The 12,376-nt window shown below is 59.0% G+C and overlaps 1 protein-coding gene across 1 annotated transcript; it reads left to right on the top strand.

Moving 5' to 3' along the window:
• Positions 1-2,776: 2,776 nt before the first annotated feature.
• Positions 2,777-12,376, top strand: DNAJC14 (DnaJ heat shock protein family (Hsp40) member C14; the record flags this gene model as incomplete). The annotated part of the gene is made up of 6 exons (XM_074530563.1): positions 2,777-3,949; positions 4,029-4,135; positions 6,522-6,641; positions 9,333-9,493; positions 11,026-11,128; positions 12,067-12,376. Coding segments are annotated over 6 exons (1,884 nt in total), but the record flags the coding sequence as incomplete, so codon positions are not given.

Below are 12,376 nucleotides of genomic sequence, written 5' to 3'. Positions count from 1 at the left end.
ACTTTATTTCATTTTTTACTTTGGTTTAATTTCATTTCATTTTATTTCATTTTATTTCACTTTATTTCATTTTATTTTATTTTACTTTGGTTTAATTTCATTTCATTTTATTTTACTTTGTTTTGTTTGATTTGATTTATTTTTATTATTTTATTTTTATTATTTTATTTTATTTTATTTCACTTTATTTCATTTAGCTTTATTTGATTTTATTTTGTTTTATTTTATTTGTTTTACTTTCTTTGTTTTGCTTCAATTTATTTTCCTTTATTTTATTTTATTTTGTTTAATTTTGTTTTATTTTGTTTAACTTTTTCCTTTATTATTTTATTTTGTTTTATTTTGTGGTTTTTTCTGTTATTTTCTTTTAAATTTTCATTTTTTTCATTTTAATTTTTCTTGGTTTAATTTTCTTGATTTTTCGGTTGATTTGATTTGATTGATTTTTTGATTCCTTTATTTTAATTTTCTTTTTTTTTTCTTTTTTTGATTTATTTTATTTTAATTTAATTTCTGTTTATTTTGTTTTATTTTTATTTTTGTTTATTGTGTTTTTCTTTTATTTTTATTATTTTATTTTATTATTTTATTTTTATTATTTTGCTGATTTATTTTGGTTTATTTTTGGTGTTTTCTTTTTTCGTTTTTTTCTTGTGTTTCTTTTTATTTTGTTTTTTTTTCCTTTTTTTAAAATTTTTTTCTCCATTTCATTTAATTTTTCCCCTAATTTTATTCCTTTTTTTTTTTTTTCTTTCCGCATCCTTCATCCCGACTTCTCTCCCTCTTTTTAACGGGATTTAAAACTGGGGTGAAAAACCACAAAAAACGGGGCCGTGCCCCCCTCCCCCCGTGCCCCTCCCCCCTCTCTGTGTCGCCGCCCCCTCCCCAAATTTTCTCTTTTTTGTCTTTTTTTGCTTCGTTTTTCAGAACGGTGGAGGAATAAAAAAAAAAATCAGTGACTGAATGGGGGTCGGGGTGTTTGGGGGGGTCCTGGGGGATTTCGGGGGTCCTGGGGAGGATTTGGGGGGTCCTGGGGGGATTTTGGGAGGTCCCAGAGGGGTTTGAGGGGGGACTTGGGGGTCCTGGGGGTGTTTGGGGGGATTTTGGGGGGTCCTGGGGAGGATTTGGGGGGTTTGGGGGGTCCTGGGGTGATTTGGGGGTCCTGGGGGGGATTTTGGGGGTCCCAGAGGGGTTTGGGGGGATTTCAGGGGGGACTTGGGGGTCCTGGGGGTGTTTGGGGGTGTTCTGGGGAGGATTTGGGGGGTCCTGGGGGTGTTTGGGGGGTTCCTGGGGGGGATTTGGGGGGTCCTGGGGGGGATTGGATTGAAGAGGGTACAGAAGAGAGCCCAGACTGGGAGAACTGGGAGGGGGAACTGGGAGGAACTGGGAAGGGGCATTTGAGGCACTGGTGGGTACAGGGAGCCCTGGGTCCCACCGCGGTGATGAGACTGCGGCGTTGCCCCTTTAAAAGGCGTGCTTCTAACCATTTAAGGGGCGTGGCTATGCAGATTTAGAAGGTGTTGGCAATACTTTAAGGGGCGTGGTCGCACCATTTAAGGACAGGCTCATGCCGATGAGGGGGCGTGGCCATTTCCTTTTAAGGAGTGCGCCGCGCTCCGCTAGGGCGTGCTGCCCCACCCCGGAAGTGGGCGTGGCCAGCGCGGCGGCGGGCGGAAAGCGGAAGTGCGGCCGTGAGGGGACCCGGGGGGGGGCGGCGGCGTGACCCCCCCCCCCCCCCGCCGGTACCGGCGTGGTGAGTCCGGAACACCCCAAAACTAGACTCGAACCCCCCCGCTACCGGCGTGGTGAGCCCCGAACCCCCCGGAACCACCTCCGAATCCCCCCGGTACCGGGGCTCCGAGCGTCCGGGGGATCCCAGGACCGGTTCGGGGCTCCCGGTTCCATCCAGGAGATCCCCGGGGCCGGATTTCGAGGTTCCCGGGGCCGTCGCGGGGGTTGATCAGGGGATCCCCGGGTTCCGGGGGCCGTTCTGAGGGTCCCGGGGCCATTCTGGGATCCCCAGGGCCGTTCGGGGGTCCCGGGACTCGCTACGGGGGTCCCATTGTGGCTCAGAGGGTCCGGGGGGCGTTCTGGGTGTCCCGGGGCTCGGTTCCGGGGTCCCGGGGCCATTCTGGGCTCCCCGGGGCCGTTCGGAAGGTCCCGGATCCCTTTCGGGGGGTCCCAGGTTCATTCTGAGAGTCCCGGGGCCATCTGGGGGGGGTCCCGGTGCCGTTCTTGAGGGTCCCGGATCCATTCCGGAGGGTCCCAGGGCTCGGTTCGGGGGTCCCGGGTCCATCTGGGGGGGGTCCCGGATCCATTCCGGAGGGTCCCAGGGCTCGGTTCCGGGGTCCCGGGTCCATCTGGGGGGGGTCCCGGTGCCGTTCTGGGGGTCTCGGGGCTCGGTTCGGGGGTCGCGGTGCCGCTCCCTGGGTGCTGACCCCGCTGTCCCCTCTGTTCCCAGGGATGGCCGTGACCTAAGCCCACAGCCATGGAGCGGCCCCGGTACCGGGAGGCGCCGCCCGGGGGCAGCGGGCCCGGAGGGGGCTCCAGCGCCGCCTGGAACGGGAGCTGCGGCCGCGCCCCCGGTGCCACCATCGGTACCGGCACCGGCACGGCGGGGGGCGAGGACGACGAGAGCGGCGAGTGCGACATTGCTGTCCCCGGGCCCGGGAGTGTCCCCGTTTCCAGGACTGTCCCCAAATCCGGGAGTGTCCCCAATCCTGAGGGTGTCCCCAACACCGAGACTGTCTCCAGCCCCAGGAATGTCCCCAAACCTGGGACCCCCACGAGTGTCCCCAACACCGGGAGTGTCCCCAACACCGGGAGTGTCCCCAACTCCGGGAGTGTCCCCAGCTCTGGGAGTGTCCCCAACCCTGAGGGTGTTGCCAGCCCTGGTGGCATCTCCGCTCCCGGGAGTGTCCCCAACTCCGGGGATGTCCCCAACCCTGGGCTCCTCAGGAGGGTCCCCAACTCCTCGAGTGTCCCCAACACAAGGGGTGTCCCCAGTCCTGAGGGTGTCCCCAAATCCAGGAGTGTTCTCAGCCCCAGCTGTGTCCCCACCTCCGGGAGTGTCCCCAGCCCTGAGGGTGTCCCCAACTCTGGGACTATCCCCGGTCCTGAGGGTGTCCCCAGCCCCAGCAATGTCCCCAAACCTGGGACCCCCAGGAGTGTCCCCAACTCTGGGACTATCCCCGGTCCTGAGGGTGTCCCCAACTCCGGGGATGTCCCCAACACCGGGAGTGTCCCCAGCCCTGAGGGTGTCCCCAACCCCGGAAGTGTTTCCGGTTCCTGGAGTGTCCCCAACACCGGAAGTGTCCCCAACCCTGAGGGTGTCCCCAACTCCGGGAGTGTCCCCAACCCTGAGGGTGTCCCCAACCCCAGCAATGTCCCCACCCCCGGGGGTCGCTGCAGCTGCCGGTGCCCCCCGGCCTCTCCCCCGAGCCCCTCCCGGGACCTCCCTTGCGGCCTCGGCTGCCGCCACCGCCGAGCCCCGGAGCCCCCCGGCGACCCCCGGCCACACCGCCACCACCACCACGACATCCCCGGTGCCACCACGGCGAGGGGACACCGCCACCACCACCATGACATCCCCGGTGCCCCCACGGCGAGGGGACACCGCGGGTCCCTGCGGGCGGCCCGGGCGGGGGTCGCGCTGTGCCTGCGCCTCCTCGGCGCCCTCCTTGCGCTGCTCTTCCTCCTCCTCCTCCTCCTCCGCTCCTTCCTCCGCGCCGCCTCCGCGGGGCTCCGCCGCTCCCGGCAGCTGCTGGCCGAGCGGTTCCAGCCCCGGGCGAGCCACCGGGGTGGTGACAGCGACGAGGAGGTGACACGTTTGGTGACAATGGCCCAGGTGGCCGAGGAGGAGGAGCTGGATCCGTTCCGGGTGCTCGGCGTGGAGCCCACGGCCACGGACGCGGAGCTGCGCAGGGCCTACCGGAGGCTGGCGGTGCTGGTGGGTGTTGGGGACATCCCCCAGGGGTTGGGGACACTTTGGGGACGTTTTGGGGACATCGAGGGTCGTGTCTCGGCAGGTGCACCCTGATAAAAGCCGCGACCCCCGGGCGGAGGCGGCGTTCAAGGTGCTGCGGGCGGGCTGGGAGAGGGTGAGCAGCCCCGAGAGGCGGCGCGAGTACCAGGCGTGAGTTTGGGGTGAAAATACCGAATTTTGGGGCGGGAATCCTGGGTTTTGGGGTGGGAATCCCGGGTTTTGGGGTGGAAATCCCATATTTTGGGGTGTAAATCACAAATTTTGGGGTGGGAATCCTGGGTTTTGGGGTGGGCTGGGAGAGGGTGAGCGGCCCCGAGAGGCGGCGCGAGTACCAGGCGTGAGTTTGGGGTGAAAATACCGAATTTTGGGGTGTAAATCACAAATTTTGGAGTGGGAATCCTGGGTATTGGGGTGGGAATCCTGGGTTTTGGGGTGGAAATCCCATATTTTGGGGCGTAAATCACAAATTTTGGGGTGGGAATCCTGGGTTTTGGGGCGGGAATGTCAGATTTTGTGGTGCAAATCACAAATTTTGGGGTGGGAATCCTGGGTTTTGGGGTGGAAATCCCATATTTTGGGGTGTAAATCACAAATTTTGGGGTGGGAATCCTGGGTTTTGGGGTGTAAATGTCATATTTTGGGGTGTAAATCCCGGTTATGGGGTGGGCTGGGAGAGGGTGAGCAGCCCTGAGAGGCGGCGCGAGTACCAGGCGTGAGTTTGGGGTGAAAATACCGAATTTTGGGGCGCGAATGTAATATTTTGGGGTGTAAATCACAAATTTTGGAGTGGGAATCCTGGGTTTTGGGGTGGGAATCCCGGGTTTTGGGGTGGAAATCCCATATTTTGGGGTGTAAATCACAAATTTTGGGGTGGGAATCCTGGGTTTTGGGGTGGGCTGGGAGAGGGTGAGCAGGCCCGAGAGACGGCGCGAGTACCAGGTGTGAGTTTGGGGTGAAAATACCGAATTTTGGGGCGGGAATGTCAGATTTTGGGGTGGAAATCACAAATTTTGGAGTGGGAATCCTGGGTTTTGGGGTGGAAATCCCATATTTTTGGGTGTAAATCCCAGTTTTGTGGTGGGCTGGGAGAGGGTGAGCAGGCCCAAGAGGCAGCGCGAGTACCAGGCGTGAGTTTGGGGCGTGAATCCTGAATTTTGGGGCAGGAATCCGTAATTTTGGGGCGTAAATCTCATATTTTGGGTGCAGAATCCCAGGTTTTGGGGGTGAATCTCGGGTTTTGGGGTGCCAATCCTGTATTTGGGGTGCCAATCCCATATTTTGGGTTCCAATTCCCATATTTTGGGTATTAATTCCCGTTTTTGGGTGCAGGAAGCAGCTGGCGCAGGGGGAGCTGACACGGGCCCTGGGCGCGTTCCTGGGGCTGTCACTCCCATTTTAATGGGTTTAAATCCCATTTTTTTGTTTATAAATCCCATATTTTGGGGTACTCATCCCATTTCCTGGGGTTGCAATCCCATGTTTTGGGTTCCAATTCCCATATTTTGGGCATTAATTCCCGTTTTTGTGTCGCAGGAAGCAGCTGGCGCAGGGGGAGCTGGCACGGGCGCTGGGCGCGTTCCTGGGGCTGTCACTCCCATTTTAATGAGTTTAAATCCCATTTTTTTGTTTATAAATCCCATATTTTGGGGTACTCATCCCATTTCCTGGGGTTCTAATCCCATATTTTGGGTTCTAATTCACATATTTTGGGTATTAATTCCCATATTTTGGGTGCAGGAAGCAGCTGGTGCAGGGGGAGCTGGCGCGGGCACTGGGCGCGTTCCTGGGGCTGTCGTTCCCATTTTTTGAGGTTCCAATTCCATATTTTGGGTTGTAATTCCCATATTTTGGGTTCCAATTCCATATTTTGGATTCCAATCCCATATTTTGGGCATTAATTCCCGTTTTTGTGTCCCAGGAAGCAGCTGGCGCAGGGGGAGCTGGCGCGGGCCCTGGGCACGTTCCTGGGGCTGTCCTTCCCATTTTTCGGGCTGTATATCCCATTTTTTGAGGTTCCAATCTCCTATTTTGTGTTGCAATTCCATATTTTGGGTTGTAATTCCCATATTTTGAGTATTAATTCCCATATTTTGGGCATTAATTCCCCGTTTTTGTGTCGCAGGAAGCAGCTGGCGCAGGGGGAGCTGGCACGGGCGCTGGGGCTGTCACTTCTGTTTTTATGGTTGTATATCCCATTTTTGGGGTGCCAATCCCGTATTTTGGGTTGTAATTCCCATTTTTTGAAGTTCCAATCCCATATTTTGTGTTCCAATCCCATTTTTTGGGGCGCCAATCCCATATTTTGGGTTCCAATTTCCATATTTTGGGCATTAATTCCCGTTTTTGTGTCCCAGGAAGCAGCTGGCGCAGGGGGAGCTGGCGCGGGCGCTGGGCGCGTTCCTGGGGCTGTCGTTCCCATTTTTTGTAGTTCCAATCTCATATTTTGTGTTCCAATTCCATATTTTGGGGTGCCAATCCCATATTTTGGGTTCCAATTTCCATATTTTGGGCATTAATTCCCGTTTTTGTGTCCCAGGAAGCAGCTGGCGCAGGGGGAGCTGGCGCGGGCGCTGGGCGCGTTCCTGGGGCAGCTGCAGGAGGAGCTCAGGGACGCCATGGATGCCATGGGCTGCACCCGCTGCGGGGGGCGCCACAGGTGGGGACACCGTGGGGACACTGTGGGACACTGTGGGGACAATGGGGACACCTGGGACAGTGGGGACACCTGGGACAATGGGGTTAACAGGGACGCCATGGGCTGCACCCGCTGGGGGGGCGCCACAGGTGGGGACACCTTGGGGACACTGTGGGACACTGTAGGGACACCTGGGACACTGCAGGGACAATGGGGACACTGTGGGACACCTGGGACACTGCAGGGACAGCAAGGACAGTGCAGGACACTGGGATGCCATGGACACCATGGGCTGCACCCGCTGCGGGGGGCGCCACAGGTGGGGACACCTTGGGGACACTGTGGGGACAGCGGGGACACTGTGGGACTCCTGGGACACTGCAGGGACAATGGGGACACCTGGGACAGTGGGGACAGCAGGGACAATGGGGATAATAAGGATGCCATGAGCTGCACCCGCTGCGGGGGGCGCCACAGGTGGGAACAATGGGGACACTGTGGGGACAGCAGGGACACTGCAGGGACAGCGGGGACAGTGCAGGACACTGGGACAGTTGGGACGCCATGGACGCCGTGGGCTGCACCCGCTGTGGGGGGCGCCACAGGTGGGGACACTGCAGGGACAGCGGGGACACTGTGGGACTCCTGGGACACTGCAGGGACAATGGGGACAGTGCAGGGACAATGGGGACACTGTGAGAACAATGGGGACAGTGCAGGGACAGCGGGAACACTGTGGGGACAGTGGGGACACCTGTGACAGTGGGGACAATGGGGACGGCAGGGACACTGGGGATAGTGGGGACACTGTGGGGACACCTGTGACACTGGAGGGACAATGGGGACACTGTGGGACACCTGGGACAGTGCAGGGACAGCAGGGACACTGCAGGGACAATGGGGACACCTGGGACAATGGGGACAACAGGGACAATGGGGATAACAGGGACACCATGGGCTGCACCCGCTGCGGGGGGTGCCACAGGTGGGGACACTGTGGGGACACTGTGGGGACACCTGTGACACTGTGGGAACAATGGGGACACTATGGGGACAGTGGGGACACTGTGGGACACCTGTGACACTGCAGGGACAATGGGGACACTGTAGGGACACCTGGGACACCGTGGGGACACGTGGGACACTGCAGGGACAATGGGGACACTGTGGGGACACCTGTGACACTGCAGGAACAATGGGGACACTGTGGGACACCTGGGACAGTGCAGGGACAGTGGGGACACCTGTGACAGTGGGGACAGTCAGGATAGTGGTGGCGCTGTAGGGACAATGGGGACGGTGGGGACAATGGGGACAGCAGGGACCCTGAAGGGACAATGGGGACACTGTGGGGACAGTGGGGACAGCACTGGGGGGGACATTGTGTGACATGTCCTGGAGGGTTGGGGTGACACCGTGTCCTGGGGGTCTCACTGTGTCACTGGAGGTGTCATGGTGGCCCCAATGTCCCTGTGGGTGTCACAGTGTCCCTGTGGGTGTCCCAGTGTCCCCAATGTCCCTGTGGGTGTCACAGTGTCCCTGTGGGTGTCCCCATGTCCCTGGGTGTGTCCCAGTGTCCCCAATGTCCCTGGGGTGTCCCCATGTCCCTGGGGGTGCCCCAGTGTCCCCAATGTCCCTGGGGTGTCACAGTGTCCCCGGGGGTGTCACAGTGTCCCCAATGTCCCTGGGGATGTCACAGTGTCCCTGTGGGTGTCCCAGTGTCCCCAATGTTCCTGTGGGTGTCACACAGTGTCCCCAATGTCCCTGGGTGTGTCCCCAATGCCCCATGTCCCCAATGTCCCCACAGGCGGTTCCAGCTGGACAGGGACCCGTGCGCTGGCTGCTGGTGTGGCCTGGGGGTGTCCCAGTGTCCCCAATGTCCCTGGGGTGTCACAGTGTCCCCAGTGTCCCCGGGGGTGTCCCAGTGTCCCTGTGGGTGTCCCAGTGTCCCCAATGTCCCTGGGGGTGTCCCCATGTCCCCAATGTCCTTGGGGTGTCACAGTGTCCCCAATGTCCCTGGGTGTGTCCCCAATGTCCCTGGGGGTGTCCCAGTGTCCCCAATGTCCCTGGGGGTGTCACAGTGTCCCTGTGGGTGTCCCCATGTCCCTGGGTGTGTCCCAGTGTCCCCAGTGTCCCTGGGGGTGTCCCCATGTCCTCACTGTCCCCAATGTCCCTGGGGGTGTCACAGTGTCCCTGTGGGTGTCCCAGTGTCCCCAATGTCCCCGCAGGCGGTTCCAGCTGGACAGGGACCCGCACAGTGGCCGCTGGTGTGGCCTGGGGGTGTCCCAGTGTCCCTGTGGGCGTCCCCATGTCCCTGGGGGTGTCACAGTGTCCCCAATGTCCCTGGGTGTGTCCCCATGTCCCCAATGTCCCTGGGGGTGTCACAGTGTCCCTGTGGGTGTCACACAGTGTCCCAGTGTCCCTGTGGGTGTCCCAATGTCCCCGGTGGTGTCACAGTGTCCCCAATGTCCCTGGGGCAGTCACAGTGTCCCTGAGGTGTCACACAGTGTCCCAATGTCCCTGTGGGTGTCCCAGTGTCCCTGTGGGTGTCCCCATGTCCCTGGGGGTGTCACAGTGTCCCTGTGGGTGTCCCAGTGTCCCCAATGTCCCCGGGGGTGTCACAGTGTCCCTGTGGGTGTCCCCATGTCCCTGGGGGTGTCACAGTGTCCCTGGGGGTGTCCCAGTGTCCCCACTGTCCCCGTGTCCCCGCAGGCGGTTCCCGCTGGACAGGGACCCGCGCGCCGGCCGCTGGTGTGGCCCGTGCGGGGGGTGGCACGCGGCCGAAGAAGGTGACCTGTGGGCAGAGTCCAGCCTGATGGGCCTCAAGGTCACCTACCTGGCCCGCATGGACGGCCACGTCTACGACGTCACCGGTGAGGGGACACCTGGGGGGACACGGCCACGGAGACGGGGGTGACACACAGAGAACGGGGGGGGGACAGGTCCCTGGGGGGTCCCTGGGGTCACCATCCTGGGGGTCTCTGTGGTGTCACCATGACCAAGGGGTCTCTGGGGACATCATAACTGGGGTGGTCTCTCTGGTGTCACCATCCTGGGGACCTCTCTGGTGTCACCATGACCAAGGTGACACCATGACCAGGTCAGTCCTGGGTGGTCACCATGACCATCCCAGGGTCTCTGGTGTCACCATGACCAAGGGGACACCATGACCAAGGGGTCTCTGGGGACATCATGACCGGGGTGGTCTCTCTGGTGTCACCATCCTGGGGACCGCTCTGGTGTCACCATGACCAAGGGGACACCATGACCAAGGGGTCTCTGGGGACACCATGACTGGGTGTCCCTGATGTCACCATGACCATCCCTGGGGATCTCTTGTGTCTCTATGACCAAGGGGTCTCTGGGGACACCACAACCAGGGTGGTCTCTCTGGTGTCACCATGACCAAGGGGACACCATGACTGGGGGACACCATGACCATCTCTGAGGGTGTTTGGTGTCACCATCCTTGGGGACCTCTCTGGTGTCACCATCCTGGGGGTCTCTCTTATGTCACCATGACCAAGGGGACACCATGACCATCCTAGGGACCCTTCTGGTGTCCCCATGACCAAGGGGACACCATGCCCAGGTGACTCTGGTGTCACCATCTCAGGGATCTCTCTGGTGTCACCATGGCCAAGGGGACATCATGACTGGGGGACACCATGACCATCTCTGAGGGTGTTTGGTGTCACCATCCCAAGGGTCCGTGGTGTCACCATGACCAGAGGGCCACCATGACCATCCTAAGGACCCTTCTGGTGTCACCATCACCAAGAGGACACCATGACCATCTTAGGGACCCTTCTGGTGTCACCATGACCAAAGGGACATCATGACTGGGGGACACCATCCCAAGGGTCCCTGGTGTCACCATGACCAAGGGGACACCATGACCATCCCTGGGGTGTCCCTGGTGCCACCATGGCCAAGGGGACACCCTGACCATCCTAGGGACCCTTCTGGTGTCACCATGACCAAGGGGACACCATGACCAGATGTCTTTGGTGTCACCATCTCAGGGATCTCTCTGATGTCACCATGGCCAAGGGGACACCATGACCATCTCTGAGGGTGTTTGGTGTCACCATCCCAAGGGTCCCTGGTGTCCCCATGACCAGAGGGCCACCATGACCAAGGGGACACCATGACCATCCCTGGGGTGTCCCTGGTGCCACCATGACCAAGGGGACACCATGACCTTCCTAGGGACCCTTCTGGTGTCACCATGACCAAGGGGACACCATGCCCAGGTGACTCTGGTGTCACCATCTCAGGGATCTCTCTGGTGTCACCATGACCAGAGGGACACCATGACCATCCCTGAGGTCTCTGATGTCACCATGACCATGCCAGGGTTGTCACTGGTGCCACCATGACCATGTCCCCTGTGTGTCCCCAGAGTGGGCGGGCTGCCAGCGCGTGGCCATCTCCCCGGACAGCCACCGTGTCCCCTACCACCTGTCCTTCGGCGCCAGGACAGCCACGCCGGCCGGACGCCAGCGGTCAGTGCTGGGGGGGGGGTGTCCTGGGATGTCCTGGGGTGTCCTGCAGTGTCCCCAGGGGTGTCCTGGGGGTGTCCCCAAGGATGTCCAGGGGCTGGACAGCAGTGGTCACTCCTGGACGGAAAGCCTGGGGGTGTCCAGGGATGTCCTGGGGGTGTCCTGGAGTGTCCAGGGGTGTCCTGGGAGTGGACACCAGTGGTCAGTCTCTGCGACAGGGCCAGGGGTGTCCTGGGGATGTCCCCAAGAGTGTCCAGGAATGTCCAGAGGGTGTCCAGGGATGTCCTGGGGCTGTCCTGGGGTGTCCAGAGGGTGTCCTGGGGTTGTCCAGGGGGGTCCAGGAATGTCCAGGGATGTCCAGGGGGTGTCCAGGGGTGTCCCCAAGGGTGTCCAGTGTATCCAGGGTGTGCCCAGGTGTATCCAGGTGTGCCCAGGTACATCCAGCTGTGCCCAGGTACATCCAGGTGTGCCCAGGCAGTGCCCAGGTACATCCAGCTGTGCCCAGGGGGTGTCTAGGGAATGCCCAGGTGTGCCCAGGTACATCCAGGCAGTGCCCAAGTGTGCCCAGGTACATCCAGGTGTGCCCAGGTACATCCAGGCAGTACCCAGGTACATCCAGGTGTGCCCAGGGGGTGTCTAGGGAATGCCCAGGTGTGCCCAGGTACATCCAGGAAGTGCCCAGGCAGTGCCCAGGTACATCCAGCTGTGCCCAGGTACATCCAGGGAGTGCCCAGGCAGTGCCCAGGCAGTGCCCAAGTACATCCAGGTGTGCCCAGGCACATCCAGGCAGTGCCCAGGTATACCCAGGTACATCCAGGTGTGCCCAGGCAGTGCCCAGGTACATCCAGGTGTGCCCAGGTACATCCAGCTGTGGCCAGGTGCCCCCAGGTGTGCCCAGGTCCATCCAGCCATACCCCAACCCCTTTTCTCTCTCCCCCCAGGGCCCCCCCCAAGGGCAGCCCCCCGACCCCCGCTGACCTCCAGGATTTCCTGGCCCGCGTTTTCCAGGGAAATCCGGGCCCGGAGCCTGGGGGGGCTTTCCCCGCCCCCCCCGGGGCCGCGGGACCCCCCCAGGGACCCCCTCAAACCCAAGGGGGCCCCCCAAGGGGGGACACGAAGCACAAGAGGAGGAAGAAGGGGCGGCGGCCGCTGCCGCGATGAGGAGACCCCACCCCAAAACAAAAAAAAAAAAAGGGCTTGGAATAAAAAAAATCTATTTTTTTCTTTTTTTTTCGGGTTTTTTCAAGAAAA

This window comes from Zonotrichia albicollis, chromosome 33 (genome assembly GCF_047830755.1).
Source record: "Zonotrichia albicollis isolate bZonAlb1 chromosome 33, bZonAlb1.hap1, whole genome shotgun sequence".
NCBI lineage: Eukaryota > Metazoa > Chordata > Aves > Passeriformes > Passerellidae > Zonotrichia > Zonotrichia albicollis.
This window is presented reverse-complemented; position numbering and strand designations above follow the sequence as displayed.